The sequence below is a fragment of the Akebia trifoliata genome, chromosome 1 (assembly GCF_017979445.1).
Source record: "Akebia trifoliata isolate Shusen 1 chromosome 1, ASM1797944v1, whole genome shotgun sequence".
NCBI lineage: Eukaryota > Viridiplantae > Streptophyta > Magnoliopsida > Ranunculales > Lardizabalaceae > Akebia > Akebia trifoliata.
The window spans coordinates 30,744,750-30,767,907 of record NC_141375.1 but is presented as its reverse complement, the minus strand read 5'-3'; the positions used below and the strand labels follow the sequence as shown (position 1 = coordinate 30,767,907).

Genomic DNA, 23,158 nt, shown 5'->3' with positions numbered 1-23,158 from the left:
GTTCACATAACTACTTAATGTTTACTATGACTAAGAACTGCAAATAATTTCATTTGTTGATATGCCAACAGATGAAATGGAAGTTAGCAATAAGCACACAAAAGGATGGAAATATTCTGTTTCTCTATTTGCTAAGAAATGATGCATACTTATTATTTAACTTCTATACGCAGCACAAGCCAATCTTCCTTCTCTGTTATCTTTCCCACTTTTATCCGTCTTATATTATGAGAAACATTAGTATAAAATTGCTTTCATAAATAACATTAGAGAAGTGCGGTTTCAATACATATAATACATATGGAGAAGAGATACAAATATATAATACAAAATGACCCTCTAAGAAGGGATAAATGGCAATTACAAAGAGTAGTACGTTGTAAGGACTACAGATTATGCAGCAACAAAAAAGTTACATGTCCAACACAGTAAATTAAGCTTAAAAGATCAAAAGATCACACTAACTAGATAATGGAGCTCCTTCAAGATATTATCCAGACTGAACCTTTTGAGATTCCAAGACATTCCTTGTAGCTTCAATGACTACTTGTCCATTGACGTAGTGCTGCCGACAGACTGGCATGTATACATCAGCCCCACCAATTAGTTCTGTCTGTCTCTCCTCTGTCTTCCTCAAGGTAAAAAATGCATGCTTGCCACAGACCTCACATCGAGCTGTCAACTTGGTTATAGAATTGGCTAAGGGTACAATATCAAGCACTGAACCAAAGCTTCTTCTGCAAAAAGAAGATTGAGCTCATCCATCTTAAGGTGTACTGAGGAAATTCAAGAATATAGTATCCTGATTCAGCATAACAAAAGGGAATCGGGAGTAAACAGAAACACATCTACCAAATACCATAGTCCACAGAGAGTAACCAACAAGAGAAATATTCAACAACAACAAAAAAAAAAAAATGATTTCTACATTATATATGAAAATGATAGTAAGCAGTACCTCAAGTAGTCACCATCCAGACCCGCAACAATTACAGTTTTCCCATCATGATCAGCAGCTTTACGGCAGAAATCATAAAGATCCCCAAAGAATTGGGCTTCATCAATCCCTAGTACATCCAGCTGTCACAGCGTATTGGTTATGAGAGAATGATATATACTGATATAAATAAGTTCATAAGTCACTATAAGCTACTTGACAATGACATGGTTTTAGGGTTTTCTCTCATGTCACCACACTTTGAAAAAGATGTGTAAACATGTTTGGATACAACCTTACACATATGGTCTGTCAACTTTTATTTTAATTATTTTTACTTAAAAAAATATGATTTTGAAAACAGAGCTACTGTGTGATCATCCTCCATATTCTCATTAAGTTATCAAACACAGCCACAGTTCTTTGATAGTTTTCTCTCTGACATACTTATATTTAGGGACATACGATCATCATCAAAGCCATATTCCAAATATAAGGAACAGTAAGATGAATCCTGGTTCACCATTCAATTCTATCTTGAGCCATATCTTCCGCGACGAAGTGTGTCTTAATATCTTTTATCACCAACTCCATCTACATAATTTTTGGTCTTCCTCTCACCCTTTTTGAGCCTTCAACTTGCACCTAAGTGCTCATTCTCAGTGGTATTGTATTGGTATCTGTTGTACATGTCCAAAGCATTTCATTCGAATTTCATTTAATATTCATAGAATGAGCGCAGTTGAGATGAGAACTTAACATTGTCATCTCAACTATGCTCATTCTATGAATATGACATTTCTTGACTGCCCATCATCCAACTTCGTAAAACATAGCTAATTTTATTGCTATCTAATAAAATTTTCCCTTTCGTTTGATCAAGAAATACTTTTCCTACCCTTCTTTTGCTTCATCCACAACTCCAATGTTTGTATCATTTTTGAGTAAAATATCCTTCTCATTTGACTTAGACGGAAAAAAAAATTCAATATAAAAAATCCTATGCAAGTCTAATTTAATCAACTAGAATTGTTAAGAACATTGGGGGAATATGTGAGGCGTAACAGGAGTGGGAAAATTACTACTCTCTATTTTCTATGTTATTATAAAGTTCTATGTTATATAGAAATCTTTTTTGTTTTTTTAGCTTTAATGCAAATTATAGGCTCTAAAAAGACGAGAAGAAGGCTAAAAATGATAAGCGCATTGACTGGATAGTAAGGAAAAAATAAATTAAGACATGTGCATTGACTGGATTTATGACTCAAGATAAATTTGAATGTGCACATATAATTCAAACTTGCCGATCTCAATATCTAAAATAAGGCAATGATGATAACTGCAATTCCATTTTATGAGATATATGTTTATGGAAAGGTATGCATTTTGGGCTTACCAAAGGTTTCGTATCAAACACCTCATATTTGAATAACTAAGTGGTGATCTCTCTCTTCTTTCTAGTCCTCCAAATTTACAATCCAAACAATTTTCCGCCAGATTTCTCAAGTTTTGTGTTTGAATAACTTAAGTGGTGGTCTATTTCTTCTTTATAGTACTCCGAATTTACAATCCAAACAATTTTCATCTAGGTTTCCCAAAGTGTTGTGAATGTTAAGGTGAACAATCCACACAGAACAATGATAACGGACAACTCTCTATCATGGCAACCAAGGGGCATTGATTCTATAATACATATGACAAAACTGTAACAAGTTGGAGCTTCAAAACTAGAAAAAGAACAAGACAAAAATGGAAATCAGAAAACCCACTTTTAGATACCTTGTCATAAGCATCAGCTCCAAATTTCTGCCTGAATGATGACAAATCTGACAAAGCCCAGCATGGAAATTTCATCCCATCATGGGTTACAATAGAATCCAATCCATATCTTGTATCCTTGCTTGATTTGATTATCACTACACTTCTGCTTAAATGGAAGAGGCATTACCAAAGCTCAAAATAATATTTGATTCAAGAGTAACAATGGTGTAGCTTGACCACTACCACTATAACAATAACTGTCCATAAAAGAGTGGGTATTTTTCTCAATATGTTTATTTTAAATATTTTACATTACCGAATTTGATGTATAATAGATTTTCTTTTGAAGAGTACTAAAATAATAGTACATGATGATAATGTCCCAATTATAAAGAACATTGTAATGGGAATAATAGTTAGTATTGGCCATTATATTGGGGGCATTGCATATATGGCTCTGATGCAACGTGATGTCACCCAAGACTGTCATAATACCATTATTGTCGGTTATATTATATCAGCCATTTTTAAATTAAGGTCTCATCTTATCCCATAATCCTACAACTTCTATTAGATGGCAATATTAGGCTAAACTTCTTGTAATAAACAAAACTTCTTGCCTTAAATGAGCATCGATGGCAAAACTAGAAGTGCTGAAGATAGCTTTAATCCCTAATTCTACCAAAAATAAAGAATAAAGCCCCATTTATAGGTTACAAATTAAGATATCATTCTAATCCTATGAGGATCCAAATTCTATTGGAGTGGATGCTACGGGGAGAACAAGGCAGGCAAGCAAAGGCATTTTCTATGCACAAGGTTTCTCTTAAGTGTATCAGATTCCCTGATAAGCTAACCCACATAGCTCAAGGTTGGAGTCTGTGAAAGTTCAGGAAGACTTCTTTTGTATTTACATTTTCTGCTGAATCCAACCAACAAAATAACTCTGTTTCACACTGTCATAGTGGAGATCTGGGAAACTCCAAAGAGCGAACCACTTGAAGATATATACAGATCTTTTGAATCAGCTTGATTATGATTTTCTCTGTCGATCAAGGAGAACCAATGTGTTTCTCCACCATTCCATCTGTTCATATCTCTTCCATTATAAATTATAAGGCTGATAACTCAGAGTACCTTACTCTTGCTGCTATTGTTTAAACCGAATTCTGAGTATTATTTATATGTGGAGGTCCTGAGTATTTGTTCCCATCGATCGCAAATGATAGAAGTGATACTTGTTAAAAATAACAAAGAATAATTCCTTTGTGAACTCCTCTTCTGATCACAAACCAATTATATCAGGAGCATAGCCTGCATCCTTTAAAATACAAGTCAGTTCTTTAATTGTATCATATATCTGCTCAGTTTGTTTATGAGATTTATCCCCAACAAGGAAGATGTGGGTCACTCTTTGTACTTCAATCCAACTACAACCAGGTTCCTTTCTCACCCCTGATTCTCTCATTGCTTCCCTAACCTCCTTGACATTTTTCCACAACCCCAAAGCGGCATATGTGTTGGACAAAACAACATACTTTCCAGCATTTTCTGGTTCCAACTCAAAGAACCTCGTTGCCGCAAGCTTCACTAATTCTAAGTCTCCATGAATCCGACAAGCCCCAAGCATTGCACCCCAAACAACACTATGTTCCTCACAAGGTGAGTTTTGAACAAACTCATAAGCCTCATGTAACCTTCCTGCACGACCTAATAGATCAACCATGGCTGCATAGTGTTTCCCTCTTGGCCTAATGCCATAGTCTCTAGTCATCGATGTGAAACACCTCCAACCCTCACTAACCAGACCTCCATAGCTACAAGCGGAAAGAACTGCAAGAAAAGTAACATAGTTTGGCCTAAACCTTTCATCTATCATTCTTTGAAACAACTCCAAAACATCTTGTACTCGTCCATTATGACCATACCCAGAGATCAGAGAGGTCCATGTAACAACATTCTTCTCCAAAGCCTTATCAAACACTCGATGACCATCACTAGGACTACTGCATTTGAAGTACATATCCATGAGAGCACTATTAACTACAACATTATCCTTAATTTGGTTCTTGATCATGACACCATGGACTCGCTTCCCTTGCTCCAGAGTCGCCAATGTAGCACAGGCTCGGAACACAGAAGCAAACGTGAATTGGTCTGGTGTGAAACCATTCCATCTCATCTGGTAATAAAGATTCAATCCCATTTCTTCAAAACCCTTTTGTATGTACCCGGAGATCATAGCGTTCCATGCGACTAAACTTCGGTTAGGAATTTTCTCGAAGATGACATGGGCAGTCTGTAAATCTCCAGTTTTCGCATATAAGATCACCAATTTGGTCTGCAAATAATAATCAGGTGTGAATCCGACTATTATCATTTGTGCATGGATTCTTCTCCCTTTCTTGAATTCTTTCCTAAATATGCATTCCTGCAATAGAAGAGCATATGTCTGTGGGCCCACCTCTGATCCTGTGCGGCACAATATCTCCACTGCTTCCATTATTCTTCCAGAAAAACACAGGCATTTTAACTTTTCATCCAATTCTAACATATTACTAATATGAGTCCTGCGCAACAAATGGATATATTTGAACGGTGGTAAGCGCATATCGAAGGTGATTCAACGACTCATAATTATTGGAGAAGATTATTAGTCCATTAAAAGGAAAAATGATGAAGACAATCAAACTCTAAATTGGAGAAAAATTATGAAATTTATATAAGATGGCCTTTGTGTGCTTTTTGAATTTTGTAAGAGAATTAATGGCTTTTAATGGATCCTGTACTCCTGGGAGTTTAGATTGCAACCTAACTCCCCAATCTGTTTTGCACACCATGTGGGACTATTTTTGGGGGCAGACACCAAAAATAAGCCAGGAAATATACACATACCCCCACCATGTTTTGATGAATATTTGAGATACCCATGTTTTCAGACTGACGACACACTCCTTGATCTCGGTCTTTTCACTTATAGACTAATATAAAATGATGTAGATGCCCTTGTATAACTATTCAACCTTTAACCACCAAAAAAAACTTGATTTTTCTCCGAAATTCCTCACTTTCAAGCTCTTCAACTACTATGGTAAATTTCTCTCAATTTATTCAACCTCATATTCAATCAATTGTTTTCAATCTTGTCTTAACTCTTCGTAGAAAACCCTTCATTTTTCTACCTAAAATTCAATCATTTTCTACTTCCTAAAAAATCCTAGTAAGGTTTGAAAATCGAAGTAGAAAGAATCTTACGGTCGGAGATGAGGGTAAAATTTTTTAAACAAAATATTAAAGATGATTGGTTTTGCAAAGAAAAAGGATTTTTGGATAGAAGTTGGATACGAAAGCATTTAGACCATTTTCTATTAGTCTACTAGAAAAAGACTGAGTTAAAGGGAGGCATGTCATCATTTTGAATACATAGTGGTAGCTCAAATATTCACCAAAACCTAGAGGTGTCTATCTAAATCACACTAAATGAGCATAAATAGCAATTCTAGTAGGGCAGAAGATAGCTTTAAACCCTAATTCTACCAAAAATAAAGAAAAAAAAATGTCATTTTATATCCCCTTTTATAGGTAACAAATTCAGATATCATTCAACTCCTATAAGGATCCAAATTTTATTGGATTGAATGCTAAAGCTGGACTTCCCGCACAATAAACAATATATATATCCATTTTTGCTAGATTAACACTAAAATCGTTAATTGAAAACTCATAACCTAAAATCTATCAAAGAAACAGAAGCGCAGGAAGACAATAATCAAACCTGCCATTTTCACTTTCAGATTGAATCCGTCGAAGAAGAGCCGTAGTTTTCCCTGCAAACATCGGTCCAACGATCACATGGACCTCACCGCAAGACAACTGAGTAGCATCCATTGGCAAACTTGAAATTGAGGATTTGAAGGAAGATAAGGGTTTCAGTTGGAGAAATTTGGACTGTCGAATGGAGGAAGATTTGCATAAAATTACGGTTTGAGATATATGAGGAAAGATGGGAGAAACTGTGGTTTTGGATAGATGAGGAAAGAAGGTCGAGAGAATTGGGGAGAAGAGAGATTTCATCTTCGATGAAAAATATATATATGTATATACGTTTGGGCTTAACAGTTTTGAAAACAGGAGGGAAAGGGGTTTAAGGCTTTTTAAGGGAGTTTCTTTAACCGAGGGAAAGTGAGGGCTCCATAGAAATACAGATAGGTATAACGCCGTTATAACGGTGTATTTGAATGTCTTAATTTTTGGAGGAAAATAAAGGGACCGACCAGTTGCACTCCACCCATTGCCAATTGCACTGTACATTCTATTTGGATGATTACACTCCCAAAAAAAAAAAAATTTGTAGTTTTTTTTTTTTGTCATTTTTCCACAATTATGCCCATAAAAATTATTATTGATTTAGTAATTTTGACAAGAAATATTGACGTTTCGAAACCATGTTTACAAAGTCACATTTCCTTGAAATACACATATTCATATTAATTTATAAACAAATATTATAAAAAGCAATGCCTTATTTAAGTTGGAACAAAAGAGAACATGGACAAAATAAATCACTAAAGCCAAGCAAAGAATAAAAAAATTAAAAGTTAAAATAAAGGTTAAACCGTAAAAAGTTATGTATTGGAGTGCAAGCACTATATTAAAATAGAGATTAAAAAATAAAAAAAAATTGTTTAAGATTTGTGTGCAACCAACAACTATGATCTACAACTAGTCGATCCCAAAATAAATTAGGATTATTTAGACATATCCCTTAAAATGACTTAAATGCCCTTATCTCCAATCGCTCGCCAACAACCTTCATATTTATTAGTCCTAAAATTTAGTTTCAATCTTCAACCTAGAGATTTTATCTTTTTCTATTTCAAACGGCAAGACTAAAAGATTAAAGATGATTAACATTTAAAAAAAAAAAAAAAAATCATATATTTAATATTTTGTATATCTTTTACTATGCATCTTATTTTCTAAAAGTCTTGGTGCCCCCACACCACAAGAATAGGTGAACTTTGATCATGTTAAAACATGAAAACAACATCTTCATGTTATATTTATAGCTAAATTTGTTGTTGATGAATCAAAATCAAGATCATCCAATCTTAATCATATTATGATCACGAGGTGGTCGATTCCAACCATCGACAAATGGGAACTTCACCTTTATGAGTTGAACCCACTTGAGATCATTTCTCGTGGAAGGGTCCCACCTCTATCGTCCTAACGATACTTTCTTACTCCTTTATGGCTGTATCTTTACATATAACGGGCCCCACTGAATAATACCTTTGACTAAGACTTGAGATAGCAAACCTGCCCCTTCCAACTTAAGGAATGTATTTAGTAGAAACCACATTTTTATTTTTATTCTTTTATATATAAAACTAAATAATTTGATTTGACCTAAACCAGTTAGTAGACTTATGCAAGCCAGTTAGCTATATTTATATTAAAATTATTAATATAAGCCATGTTTGGTATATGTTAGCATGTTTCAGACCTTAGACAATATTTTTATTATATTATTAAAAATACGAACTATCGTTTCTTGCCATACATGACACATTCAGTCTTATAGTTTGGATTGAACGATTAGGTATAATTGATATTGTACTGTTTTAGCTATCTCATAGTGATTTGGATTTTTAATGCAAGTTGTGATTTTCGATTCTCTAATTAGGAGAGCAATTATTATTCTGCTACTCAAATTCTAATTTCACGATTGAAGGAAATCTAAAATTTTAATTCTATATATGAAAAATAATCATCCCCTCCTACACATTAACGGTTATTGAATTTTCTCCCATCTCTCTAAGTGGTGTTGCGTAGAGTGTTTAGTCCCCTACCCCAAAAAGGATATTTTCTATCATTTTTTTATATTTATGACGGAGGTATTTGAACTTATGTCCGGTTAGTGGGATTGTAAGAGTCAGAGCCAAAGATTGGGTTAAGACCTGTGTGGGTCCCTTCTTTCTAGGCATCTGCAACGTCTGCACATCACACGCATTGAGTAAGTGAGGGTACGTCCTTGCAAGTGGCTCCGAGGAATTAATGCTCATACTGGGTATCGAACTTACAACCTACGGACTTTCACAATGTTTAATTACTTCTTGCAATTGAGAAGTATATTGGATTAATATTCGATTGTTGGTAATCCATTGAATGTTTTGATTTATTATAAAGTTTTAAATTATGTTTTTTATAAAGTATTTTTGGGATTAAATCCTAGAAACAGACCACCCATGCAAAGAGAGAGAGATCCGGTTTGTACAGCATTAGTTCACCGTCACAATAATGATGAATGACCTTATTTGCCCCACTTGTACACATGCCGCACATGTTGATCTTGAGTGTCCAACAATACAATTGGTGCAAATGTTCATGGATTACACCTGTTCTAATGGCCATCTACCCATTCTTTATCGTCGGATCAAGTGCTCAGGACTTGATCATCATATTAAATGCTTAGAGATGCACAAGTATCAGAATAATAAGGTGTCTCGAGTATCACACGATCGACAAACATGCAATCATATAAGTTGTTTGGCTGAAAATTTTAAGTATGATTCTGAAATTACAGGCCCAAACATATTTTTAAAATATTTATCAAACCATATGTTTACCAATTTTCAAATTTATTTACTTTTATCAAAACGGATACCTTACTAATTTTACCTTTATACCTTTGTTTCGAATTCATACAAATGACCTTTTATTTGAGAATCACAAAAATAGTATAAAAGTAAAATCATAGAACAATAAACACTTTGGATAAAAATAAATAGACACAAAATGATGTTACGTCTTTTCCTGTAAATATTTTCAATAAGTTCGTTCCAATGAGTTGGACTTTTCCGGGGCAGCATAAATTTTGCTCCCAAACATGTCGTTAACATGAGTCAATTATTTTGCACTAGGGTTACATTTTCTAGGTTTCTACAAGTGTTATTATTAATCTGTTTTAATTATTATTATAAATTATTGATTAATAATATTCATCGGTAGTGAAACCTTAGTCACCCATGGTTTAGTAATATTCATTAGTTCGCGAAAAACATTCCTTTATGAATTTTGATGTACCAAACAGGCTCTTAATAAGCACTAAAAAATATAATTATTAAATATGATAATTAATTAATAAAAAAATGTAACTTTATTAATTAAAAAAACAAAATTTAATGATCTAGTGCTTCTACAAGCACTGAATCAAATCTTATCTCATACTGACTGTATTATTGTCTAATTATACCTACTTTCTACTAACAACATTTGAAGCTTATCAGAAAGAATGGACGGATCAAATATTATCAAATTGGCCTTCATGTGATGTATCCATTGCTTATCACCAATCAAGTGGCCGACCATGGACTCCCACTATGTCTGGTCTGTTTATACATGATTAAATTACTAAAATGCCCTCCCAACTTCTTAAACAAATCAAGTGGAATGCCTTTAATTTGTTCAGATTATCTGGCTTAATTTTTAAACTAATCAAAATAGTCTGTAAAGTTTTTCCTTCTTGGGTAGAAATATTCTCGAAAGTTAGCCAAGCATTTGATAGAAAAAAGACAAAATTACCAAAACAGATATATGTATTTTTGAATCAGCCATTTTTATAATATTTACAAATATTTCTTAACTTATTTTTACGAAAATGTTATTTGATGTGCGTTCATTGTACGAACAATTTAGTGAATTTTTCTTTATACCCTTAGATTAATGTAAGCTCACGGGAAGGGTTGATAATTAAATAAAAATGTGATCACAATACAATATATAATTGTTTTGGTAAAAATGAATAATTACCAAATTGGGTATATAATCATTTTCTTAAATATTAAGAAATGGTTGTTTAGTAACTTTCACAAAAATACAGGGTCATTTTCGTAAGATAGCCTAGAGAAAACCAATAAATGTGATAACCCTTTTTAGAGAAAAGCAATAAATTCCCCTAACAACAATGTAGTCTTAAGGACCAAAAAGGTGAAAATGCAAGGAGAACTTGATGCAACTAAACTAACTTATTACTAACAGAAAAGTTTCGATCGAATGCTCTGGGAGTCGATAATATTTGACTTTCTCTTTCATGATTTTTTGTTATAATGGGAGTGTCCAAACTTATGTCCAACTAGGGGGATCGGATGAGCCAGGGCCAGAACCAAAGCATATGGGACCCTCCCAGCCTCCCCTAGGCATGTGCAACGGTCGTAAAATGTCAGTGTAATTGGTAAATTCTAACTTTTTTTTTGTTGATAGATACTATTTTCGGTATAGAGAAACGAAAGGATTGAGGTTGAGCGGCCCATCGTACAAAGATAGACAAAAAGAAAGATAAAAAACAAAAAAACATTCAATTTTCTACTAAATAAGAAATCTTCAAAATAGACCTGGAACTCCTTAAAGACCTCGCACCAAAAGAAAATGAAATCCAAAATGTTAATAATAATCCTAAAAAAATAGTAGGGCAAAAAGTTTTTTCTAGATGTTCCGACAAATGGCCAATGGACTTAAATCTCGAAAGTTCCTGATTGTCACCGAGATGAATAAATGGTCAACATGATATGACCCATCAGTAGCAATTTATTAAATAACAGACCAAATGAAAAATAAATCTTTAATGGAACTCTACGACCATAAACAGTTGAAGGTGATATAATTGATGAAGGCACTTGTTTCTGAAAACCGTACCATGACTTATATCCTAAATTAGGTTGGTGAGACTAGATTCAAATTAAATCTCTCTCTCTCTCTCTATTATTATTATTATTATTATTATTATTATTTATTTATTTTTAATAGTCAACAGAATTAAGGCCGACCCACACCAACTACAACTGTAGGAAGAGCGGACCTCTAGAATCCTGAGAAAGAAGGGGAGAGAAATAACAAACAATGAAGCAAATTGATTTTTGAGCAAAGATGATCCACATCAACAATCTTCTCAAAAGTGAATCTTGTTCTTTCTCCTAATTGACCTCAAAAAATATCTCAAACTTCAAAAGAAACTCGAGAAAACCTTTCCACACCCCACATCTAAGATAAAAACAAATCTCCTCTAAGCCAAATCTCCACAATCATCTATTTAACAAAGTCAAATTCATGATCTTTTCAACCTAAGAAATCCTAACCTCCCTATATTTTTTTGATGAACAAATAAGATTTCAATTAACAAGATCAAATTTTCCTTTTTATTATATCATAGAAATTTGTTAAATAATTTTCATTATTTCAAGAAAAAATAAAATAAAAAAATTGTGAAAGTAGATAAATTGGGGAACTTGCAAGGATCAAAATAGAAATTAAATGATCTAATCAAGAGGCAAGAAATCAGCAATTAATATATTCTTTTTGAGTGGGTCTTCCAAAATGTGGGCCAAATGTTCATGGAAGAATTGACCTGAAAGAGTGCATTATGGGGCAAGAATGAAGCCACATTCCCACAAACATACTGTTGGGTGAGATCTCATGGGCTGTTTGATACAGATCAGACAGTTGTTAGGTGTTTTAAGACACTATTATAGCTTATCTCTTAACTAATATATCACTTAAACTTAATAATTTTGACCATTAACAGAGTGTTATATAAGCAAAACAAACTAACAAAGAGGAGACTTGATTAGGAGGTAATCTAAGGTACTCGTCAGGTGGATCCCAACGATGGTCTACCAAACTTCTTTGACACAGATTTGTTGACCTACTTTTCAATGGATTTGGTGGCAAAAACAAATTAACCTCTTGAAACAAAAGTCCATATTCTTCAATCGTTTAAAAGGCCTAAAATATATAAAGCCCATCTAAAGAAGCCCATTTATAATGTGGGTCATTGATTCAATCAGATCTCTTGCATAAGCTTCATGTATAGTAGGCCATAGCTTATGTATGTTTGCCACGTGTACTATAAGATTAGCATGCAATGTTTACGATACACATGATATGTACGTTATAACGGATTAGAGGAATACTAAGCCATCACCCATCACTCCTCAATTTTTATTTTTTTATTTTTTTTTAAATTAGAAATCCAGCCAAACAATCTTCGCTCGTTCACTCTTTCTCTCCATCAGAGGATCGCCAACCCCCCTTTCTCCTTTTATATTTTTTATTATTAATTATTTATAAATTATTTATACGGTTCTACCAATCTTAGAGAAATTGGTATAAATTTCATATTTTTAATTGAATCTAACGTAATTGAAGGAGCAAAGAAAGAGAACAAAAGAAAAAAAAAAAGAAAAAAGGAGGGCATTTTGAGGAGGATGAACACGTCCTCGGTTCTTCTGATGCCTCCTCTCTGTCTCAGATCTTAGCGATTATTTGGATTTCCAATCTGGGTTTTTCTCCAATCGGTGGGTTTACATGTTTGGTTGACTGGAATCTATCTTTGTTTGTTTATCTCTGACAAATGGTTCTAAATTCTCATCTGAATTAGATTTTATTTATAATTTTGTTTGCTGGGTTCCAGGAATCTTGTATTGTTGTGGTGGTTAGATTGATCGATGAAGGATTCGATGTTTTTGGATTGACCCATTTCGTGTCCGTTAAGCTATCTGCCAATTTTAAGGTTAATTGCTTGGATAAGGTAAGGTCCCCTGCTTTTCCTTTTTATTGGATTATATCTGCATTTCGATCTATCAGATGTGATTTCATTGGTAGATAAGAGATTTAATTTTATGGGTTTTTCTTTTCTAGTCCAATTATAAGTTATCTATTGAATATGGTATAGAAAATCTTATGGGGACAGTTGTATTTTAGACTAGAAATTTTAGTTGATGGAGTTCAATACGGTAATTGCAGGAAAATGGAATCTGAATATGGTAAATTGTTTATCGGAGGGATTTCATGGGACACTAATGAAGATCGTTTGAGGGAATACTTCCAAAATTATGGAGAGGTGGTAGAAGCTGTGATTATGAAAGATCGGACAACGGGTCGTGCCCGTGGCTTTGGGTTCGTCGTCTTTGCAGACCCTGCTGTTGCAGAGAGAGTAATTATGGATAAACACAGGATAGATGGTAGAACTGTAAGTCAGTTCCTTGCGTATTAATTTTTTTTTTTATATTATTAATGTAAATAATATACTTAGAGTTTGATGTTCTCTTAAGTTTATTATATGGTTTTGCAATTTGTTGAGTCTAAAACTGTCATTCCAGATTTGGGTTTTTCAACATGGTTTATGAATCCATTGTTGCAAAGATTAGAACCATTTAATTTTTATTTTCTATTAAAGAATTATTAAAGATCTGGGCATTGCAAAGTAAACTTGTATTCTAGAGTTGGGTTGTCATTATTGTGTAAACTTGTACTCTAGAGTTGGGTTGTCATTATTGTGTTCTAAATTCTCAGGTTGAGGCGAAGAAGGCTGTTCCTAGAGAAGATCAACACATTCTGAATAGAAGCAATAGTAGCATTCACGGGTCACCCGGTCCTTCCCGCACAAGAAAGATATTTGTAGGAGGTTTAGCATCATCTGTAACGGAAAATGATTTTAGGATGTACTTCGATCAATTCGGGACAATCACGGATGTGGTGGTGATGTATGACCATAATACTCAAAGGCCAAGAGGCTTTGGATTCATCACTTATGATTCAGAGGAAGCAGTAGAGAAAGTTTTGCTCAAAACCTTTCATGAATTAAACGGCAAAATGGTTGAGGTCAAGCGGGCTGTCCCTAAAGAGTTATCCCCTGGTCCAAGCCGGGGTGTTCTTGGTGGATATAATTATGGTCTGAGTAGGGTTAATAGCTTCCTTAATGGTTACACTCAGGGTTATAATCCGAGCTCAATTGGAGGTTATGGAGTTAGGATGGATGGTAGATTCAGTTCTAGTCTTGGATATGAACGGGGTGGTTTGAACCCTTATTACGGTGGGAATACAAATAGATATGGTAGTCCTATGGGCTATGGTGGGAGTAACGAAGGTGGCGGTTCTGTCTTGAGCTCAACTACTTGGAATGTTTGGGGGAATGGGGGACTCAATTATGCAACAAACTCAACAAGCTCAAGTGGTTTCATGGGCTCTCGAAGTGGAAACATTGGAGGAAATGTCTTTAGTGGCGCAAATTGGGATTCCTTTCCCATGTCAGCTCAAGGTGGACGGGGTGGTTCAGGCTACACTAGTGGGAATCTTGGCTATGGACGTGGGGATAGTAGTTATGGGTTGGGAGGGGGAGGGTATGGTAGAAATATCAGATCTGGTGTGGCCTTGACGCCATCATATGCTGCATCAAATGCTGGTTATGATGGGGTGTATGGAGACTTTTATGGTGGTGGTGGTTCAGTTTATGGTGACCCCACTTGGCGATCTGCAACGCCCGAGCTAGATGGGTCTGATTCATTTCGTTTTGGACTTCGCGATGCAACTTCGGATGTTGTGGTTACAAGTTCGTCTGGTTATGTTGCTGATTATAGTGTTACTGATAGACAATCTAATAGAGGTGAGAGCTTCCTTAGCTACGTGTACAAGTGTAATTATAGTCCATAATTATTCATAACATAAGAAAAACAAACAAACTAACCAAGTTAATTCCAGCATAATATATTGAAATGGGGTGGTAAAAATTATTTTCGTACTAAAAATTGTGACTTATCATGGCTTTGATATGAGGATCTCATGGTATTTACATGTTCTTTGTTATAATTTGCTTCAGGAATTGCTGCCTAGGAGGATCATTATTTGGATATCAGGAGTTCTTATTATAGGTGAAGAAAATTTGGCGCATCAGGTGAACAACAACTGTGAATTTTAAACATCTCCATCATTAATACATAGGAAATTGATTATGCAGAGCTAACCGGAATGCCTTGTTTCAAAGAGTGAAATTCCGAGAAAGCAGTTACAAGGGATTTTGTGTCAGGTTTGAGATTTGAGTTTTTAATTTAGGCTTTCTTTCTCGGATTCGACAGAGATGTAAAATCAGATTGCTGATTATATTCAGAAAGAGTGATTCCAATTAAAGTATCACATTAATCGCCCATCTCTTGCAGGGCAGTGATACATTTAAAAAAAAAAGGATTTTTTTCCCTGTTGTAATGCCTTTGGCGTAGTTTCTGTTTGTTGCCAGGTATGTTTGCTTGTCTTTGTTTTTCTCAGATTATTGTACCAGAGGTTCTGGTTAATTACTAGAGTGAAACTTTTGAGGGAAGCCCAGCCGTGCTCCCTTAAAATAAATTACCAAATATTTTGATTCATTTTATATGGGTAACTCTCTTTTCTACAAGTTTAAGCTTCATGTGTTCAGTAACGACAATCGATTTATTGGTTTTCTTTAATGGATAGCTCATCTGATTTTGTTTCTATTCTCTTCTTTGCTTTAACATATTTGACTTAGACTGACTAAACTGATAATTTTGATTTTGACCATATTATCATCATCTGTGGTTTTGTCTCAAATATTGAGGTTAGCAACATGAATCCTATTTTATCCTAATTGAGCCTTCTTCTTGCGTTTTTAAGTATTTCAACTTGCATCAAAGCAAACTGGTGTCCCTAAATCATCTCAATTGACTTTGCTTTATTTTATTTCAAATTGCTGCTATTCTTAATCACTCATGCAACAACCTTGTTTATTATATTTATTGTTCTACTTTAATCACTTAAGCGACAACCTCACCTTCACTATATTTCATTATACGAAATGTTGTTTCTTGATTGTTCAATATTCAGCTCCGCAGAGAAACTTTGGACTTATTTACATGTCTTGGAAATTTTTCATCATTGAGGGTGCTGTTAATCATGTAGCATTATAGAAACAAATGTCTATTTTACCTTATATTAGCATTCACTCCAATCTACCCATTTTTATAGGTGATTGAATTTAGGGGGAATTACTAAAACAGCTATGTATTTTACCCAAATTATTAAAACCCAGCCATGTCTTTTTAATATTTATGAAAACTTTTAACGAAAACGGTTATCTGATGGACAATTTTGTAATTATTCGCTCGTGTTGTATGTTGATTCACCTGAATGGTAAATAAGTAAATAGCAAATGTGACCGAACAACAGTTAATCCTTTTCGTTAAAAAACGATAATTACAAAATCTGGCATATAACCATTTTCATGAACATTATAAAAATAAAAAAAACAGGGCTGATGACTGCTTCACTTATTTTGGCAAAATACTCGGCCATTTTTGTAAAACAAGTTTGAATCTAGACATTGAATGTGGTCTATTTGCAGTATTTCTTGTCCATCAATTTAAAGTCTCATCCCAAGGCCAGCATTAAAGGCGCCCAGCTGCTTAGCTTGGGCGTCCATTTTCCCCGGGGCACCCCACCATTTCACCTTCATCACTTCCTCACAGCCATCAAAAGTCATGTGGGCCCCTCCGAAAATGGGCGCCCCAACTAAGTAATTGGACGCCTTTAATTCCACCCTATCCCAATCCATGTCTTCATTAAGTTGTACTGTGGCAAACTCTGTTCCTTTCCTACTTAAAAGAATAATGAAGAATGCACGTGGTTTTGGTACGCTGTTGGGTTGGTATGTAACTGATGTGGCAAGGGCACAGAACCACACATCTTTTTATTATGTATCCCGAAGAAAAAGTTCTATGGTTCTGTGCCTTTGCCATGTCAGCTGCGTATCAAAACCACGTGCATTCATCTCTATTCAGCTTAAAATTCTTACTCGTTGTTTTAACTTAGTAATCACTCTTTCTAATTTCATCTACACACAGTAGGGATTCCTCTCCTACGATGGGAACATGCGATCTCCTAGGGATCGCCAAACATGGATCGCAAGAAAACTTGTACGGATCGTTAGGAACCCTGCATTTTTTTTACTCCCTTCTCAGCAATGCATCAAAAATCAGTTACTCTGGACTTAGAAAGCCATCCATTGATACAAGCATTTTGATTAAGTCCTTAGAGTCAAATTAATTGACTTTTTATTTTATTTTATTTTATTGTATTGTATATATATGTGAAATTCTAATTGCCAACTCAATTGAGATTTTAAATATTATATTATATGGATGCAACCAAAAGTCTATGGGTTGATGGTGAGATGTAGGCAGATACATACAGATTACCTAAGGAATCAGTTTACCCTTTTTGAAAAACAGAGTGGAAAATAAAGAAGGTGAACCGTTTCTCTAGGTTACCAGTTATAATTATCCAAAATTTATTGTAATGGACGGCAAAGGCTGACTATTATTGGAGCATAGTTGGTGGTCAAACCAGCGAGATCTTGGTTGGAGTGTGCCTCCAATCATCTTATCGTATAAAATTACATTTTCTGGGACTGGACTGGACTGTTTTGCCATTTTTTATAGATCAATTGGTACCTATCAATCCAATCCTCTGTGGGAGTGGGGCCTATTGGATTGTGGGTATAACTTTTACAGGCTCAAAATTTTAGGCCCAAAGTTAAGACTGGACCCAGTCCATTTATCAAGGGGGCCTACTTGTCAAGCGTGGCACAGCAGTCACACTCATTAATCTTACCAAGTTAATCAAACGTCTCAAACCACAATAGTAATAATGTGGTTTTCTCACAATGGGGTTCCCACAAAAGTGAGTCCCAAACATGGTTCTAAAACACGGATTCACATCTCGTCTTGTCCATGCCAGACACCGAGTCATCTCAGACAAGTTTTCCCCTATGTTTGAGACTGTCTCGTTCAAAAATGAGAAAAATGAACGTGGTGTTTTAAATCTCATCCGAAAAATTGACTTGTCCATCCGTCTTGTCCATGCCTAATACAGAGATGACTCGGGCAATACGTCTTGTCTTGGATGAGTTTTGAAACCATGGTACTAAAAGACTTGGTACAAAGGTGTTCCTCAAAAACTAATCAAACATATATTGTTTAACTACACTTCAAATTGGCTGCCAATCTGACACAACCCTAGTATGGGAACCTTCAGTGCAAGAGACATGACTTGGGCAGAAACCATGCTTCAAAGATAGAGTTGAATGGTTCTAAAAATCTACACGAGCCGGGATGAATGACACAGTGAAACTCGTCTTTACAAGCTAAAAAATGGGGGGAAAGAAGAGCAGATGTTGCATAAAATAATACAGATTTACAGATCAAACGTGGATAGAACGACATTAATTTCATTAGAATTTGGATGTTCTTCTTATCTTGTTTCCAGGTGGATTGAGTTCTTCCTCTATCTTTTTTTGCTCTTTTAGAGGGGTGGAGTTTTAATATCTTCTATTCTAGAAAGAGGCATCTCTGGGCTATCCTTCCCTCCGCCATTGCTCGGGGTCTCTAGAGAGAGCGCAACAACAAGATATTTCTTAACAAGGAGAGCTCAACTCATACAGTGATTTTAGAGATTATGGGATTTCTTTTCCTTTGGTCAAAGATGAGTAAAGATTTTGAGGGAGTGCGCTTCCAAGATTTTGTATTTAATTGGGAAGCAATTTGTCATTAGTTCCTTATCCCGCTGGGAGTGTATTTTTCTTTTATTTCTTTATATTTTACCTTGTTTGTGGGGGCTATCTCAGCCTCCTCTTCTCTTTTTTCTTCATTAATATAATTTATATTTATCCAAAAAAAAAAAAAAAAATTCATTAGAATGGTTTTGTAGAACTCTAGAAAGACAGATAAAAATTTACCAACAAATGGGAAGACACCCCCATAAACAGATCAGCTTAAAGACATGGCCTTCCCTTAAAAGTGCCCAGAAGTTTTAAGAGTCCTCGTCACTCATCAGTAGGCAGGTAAGACCGCGACCTGTCACTTGTGACCACTAAGTTGAACAAATGAGTACATTAAACTCGTAGTAAAATTTATTGCCATTTTATATCGATTTGTGGATTATGCCTTCAGCTCTTATGTCCAGCGGACGGAGGACCACGTAGTAAGGTAAGCTAGATATCTTAATATCACTCGGTGCCTTTGGAGGCTACGACGACATATAAGATGCCATCCACTCACTACAAGAAGGCGCATGCTTATCACTTTAGATCCAACAGCAGGAATGTCTAGTTAGGTCATTCAAGGGAGTACGTCCTGTTCATATGCTTGCAATATATCCTGTCAGAAGGAACTATGAAGAAGAGAGGACCAAATTTGAGTGCCACTCAAATAAGCTTTTGAATTTCTTGGAGGAACAGAAAGGCTCAATGAGAAAGAACAATTTAATTTAAGCGGAACTAGAACAGATGAAATCATTTAAGAACCAATGGTCTCTAGGTGACAACTGAAGTCCAATTCAACATACTTCCATTTCTAGATCTCTCAATATTACACATTCAATAATATCTGTAATTCTAATTTCACATAGATTGGCTCAAAATGGATTTAATTCCTGAAAATATTCCAACACTAATAAACAAAGGTAAGTAAAATCCTCATCAATCCAAGAAAAAGAGGCAAACAACCAAATAAAACTAACCAATAGTCTTGAACAAAACAAAGGAAGCAGAAATAAAAATCACATAGATACCGACTACACTTATAATAGGACAAAGATTGGAATACATACAAGTCATGTTTCTCAATCACAAAGAGTTATTCCAACATACAAAAGAAACACCCACTACTTACTATAAAGTTCACTAATACAGATCAGTTGATTCTAAAAATCTAAAGTCCCATGTTATCCATCTAAACCATCCAAAGAAAAGTTTAGAAGAAAGCCCTACTTCCATAAAACACACGTGAACCAGTTGCCTTCGATTCCTGTAATTTTTTATCAGACCCTGAATTGCTGTTACCTGAATTGTTGTTTCCATTTTCAATATCCATTGGAAGCTTCATCTTCGCCAACGACTCCGTAAATTGTTGCATACTTTTCATGTACATATCTACTATGTCCTGCTGCACCACCGTTTGCTCCTGCTCAATGTTTACATTGAGAACAGATTGAGCAAATGAGTTACTAGGCACCACACTTGAGGAATCGCTCTCAGCCTCCGCCACATCTTCATTTTTATCTTTTTCAGGAGAAACTATGTCCTGACTTGGAGACATTGAAGCTCTTGAGGTGTCACAGAACGATTGAGAGCTAGCAGGAATCGAAGCTGAGGGAGACCCACCATTCGTTGAAACACTACTTGCTGGAGTATCGTTCTTTTGGACAAGAGTAGTCGCCGAGAAACTTTCCACAACGTGAACACCTGCATCCGAACTAAGGTCCGAAGTGCCCATGCTCTCAGAGCTCTGAGAGTCCAAAGTGCTACATGAGATCCCAAAATACTCCGAAACCATCATATCGTTCTCGTTCACAATTTTTGGGTCCGGGAACTCGATCTTATCGTAATCATTTGGAAGTGAATCAAGTATTTCGCAATCCTGCAATGATGAGTTTGGACCAGGAATTGCCAAGACTTCTGGTGAAGCTCCGCTGTAAGACAACGACAATTGGACGAACCCCGCAGGAGAATGGAACAAATCAGTCGACGACAGAGAAAATTCTTGTGATAGCTTTCGATTTCCAACAATAACCTCTGAAAGAGGGACTAATGCAAACCCCAACAATTGGTCTTCAAGATAGTTCTTCACCCTACTAAGCATCCATATCTCACATTTGAGGGAGGACTCGATAGTCTGAACATTGAGATGGAGATTCTCGTTGAAGACAGGATTCTGCCCTCCCCCATTAATGATTTGGGTCGAGACCGTATTTTCAGGATTACTGGTCAAGCAAACCGTAGCATAAACATCTTGCTTATGGTATATGCAGATGTTGTGGATATCCCTAGCTTGGTGTATATAAACCTCGAGAGAGCCGATGAAGCCGTCTGAGTCCCCTACAACAGTTTCCTTCCTACGGATCCCAATTTCAGCAGGGAGACCCTCGGATTTCTGAAAAGCAAAATCAGATTTCTGCGTTTTCGACTCGAAAACATCAAATTGTTTCTTCAATGGTGACACAACTGATTGATGAGCATCCATGATCACAAACAGTAGTTGGATTGGCAAACCAAGAACTTAAAACTAGTTTTTAAATCAGAAAGTAAAACCCAAACCCTAAATTGTAACTTGGAATGTCTCCCAACAATTTTAGAGTCCAGGACTAACAACCCAAGCCACAAGTTCAGAATTCAGACAAATCTTTGAACCCAGAAAACCAAAAACTTAAAACCCTAACCCCAAACTAAAAACCAAGAACCAAAACACCAAAAAAAAAAAAAAAATGAGAAACCCAGATCCCAAAATCAAAAACAAGCAAAACCCATCAACGGTTCTCACAAGAAGGAACAGAATCCGATAAAGATACAACCCTTTCTTTACAAAAACAACAGAAGAATCCAAGAGAGTGAAACAGGGAACCGAAAGAAAAAGCACAGTAACCCAAATAAACTCAAAATATTCTAAGCAGATAAGGCAAAACCCATGAATTTAAATCCTTCAAAAACAGTAGAAACGATTAGAGATTAAGAAAAAAAAAACTCGGATAAATTGATGGGGTTGCTTGTGCCTCGATTTTGTCTTGCCTTTGCACTAAAGTCAAACCGTTTTGTAAGAATCCGACTGCCGACAACCCAATTCTTGAATCGTGATCTTGTGCTTGTTGCTGAGAATGCGAAGTTCTTCACGAATTCAACCTACGAATCCGCTGAAGAATATAAGTTTGAACCCTCTCAGTCTGAACTCAAACCTCTGTTTTTGTGGATGGGACGGGATGGTTAATTATCAGACAATTTTGTTGTTTTATGGATTTTTGTGCTAATGGGTACGTTTTGTGTGTGTGTGTGTGTGTGTGTGTGTCTTACAGAGTTACAGATAAGCAAATTGTCCTGATTTGTCGTTTTTCTTCAATCTCATAATTTTATCTACAATTCTATCTGTCTATACTGTACGGCTGATGTTTTATATTGTGTCTCGTCTAGGCTAGGGTTTTACATGGGTCGGATCCGGGCTGGATCTGAGTATATCCATATTTAGATCTGAATTTTTTATCTGGATCTGAACATGTATTTAAATTCGAGTCGGATCCTATTAAATTAACCATAGCCCAATCATTTTGCTCTCTCTTAATCAGGATTTATATTTACCCTGAACGAGTTGCTTGTTTTGGGTCGGGTTGAATAATTCTAGACCGTTCAACATTTTTCGCCTATACTTTTTTCTTTTTTTCTTTTTTGATAATTTTTATACAATTCTACTTTACCATTATAATTCTTTTATTTTATAAAAATTCATGTTTTATTAAATCAATAGAAGATGATAGTAAGAAACATGGTTTAAAATCTCGTTTTGATCAAATGTTTTGATTTCTTAAAAATTCGAAATGAAATCTAGACATTCAAAATATTAATAACATTTTACAAAAATTTGTTTCACATAAGACCATGGTCAAAGGTAGGGGTGCACATGGTTCGGATTGGTTCGGATTTTGACAAAATTGGAACCGAACCAAACATGATCGGTTCTACAAATTTAAAATCGAACCAATCTAATTACCCTATAGAACCGAACCAATCCAATCCAATCTTGGTTCGGATCGATTCTCGGTTCTCATACTTATTGAAGATAGATACCTTCTTCC

General features: G+C 35.4%; 3 protein-coding genes across 4 annotated transcripts; 1 reads left to right on the top strand and 2 right to left on the bottom strand.

Moving 5' to 3' along the window:
- Positions 1-237: 237 nt before the first annotated feature.
- On the bottom strand, positions 238-6,890 carry LOC147411685 (thymidine kinase a-like). 2 transcript variants are annotated; one of them, XM_086451140.1, is made up of 4 exons: positions 6,474-6,873; positions 2,717-2,861; positions 959-1,080; positions 238-737 (listed from the first exon to the last, which is right to left on the bottom strand). In XM_086451140.1, exons 1-4 carry the CDS (start codon positions 6,770-6,772, stop codon positions 491-493), a joined length of 813 nt encoding a protein of 270 aa, XP_086307266.1. In that variant the 5' UTR covers positions 6,773-6,873; the 3' UTR covers positions 238-490. The 2 variants fall into 2 exon arrangements, with proteins under 2 accessions (XP_086307266.1, XP_086307258.1); XM_086451132.1 differs by lacking the exons at positions 238-737; positions 959-1,080; positions 2,717-2,861 and adding an exon at positions 2,868-5,268 and having other exon boundaries at positions 6,474-6,890.
- A 5,819-nt stretch (positions 6,891-12,709) lies between these two features.
- Positions 12,710-15,894, top strand: LOC147411684 (uncharacterized). Its single transcript, XM_086451124.1, has 5 exons — positions 12,710-13,053; positions 13,170-13,286; positions 13,502-13,727; positions 14,051-15,140; positions 15,354-15,894. The coding sequence occupies exons 3-5, from the start codon at positions 13,506-13,508 to the stop codon at positions 15,365-15,367; spliced, it is 1,326 nt and encodes a 441-aa protein (XP_086307250.1). The 5' UTR covers positions 12,710-13,053; positions 13,170-13,286; positions 13,502-13,505; the 3' UTR covers positions 15,368-15,894.
- A 4,188-nt stretch (positions 15,895-20,082) lies between these two features.
- Positions 20,083-22,398, bottom strand: LOC147411683 (uncharacterized). The gene has a single exon (XM_086451116.1). The coding sequence runs from the start codon at positions 21,559-21,561 to the stop codon at positions 20,293-20,295; it is 1,269 nt and encodes a 422-aa protein (XP_086307242.1). The 5' UTR covers positions 21,562-22,398; the 3' UTR covers positions 20,083-20,292.
- Positions 22,399-23,158: the final 760 nt, after the last annotated feature.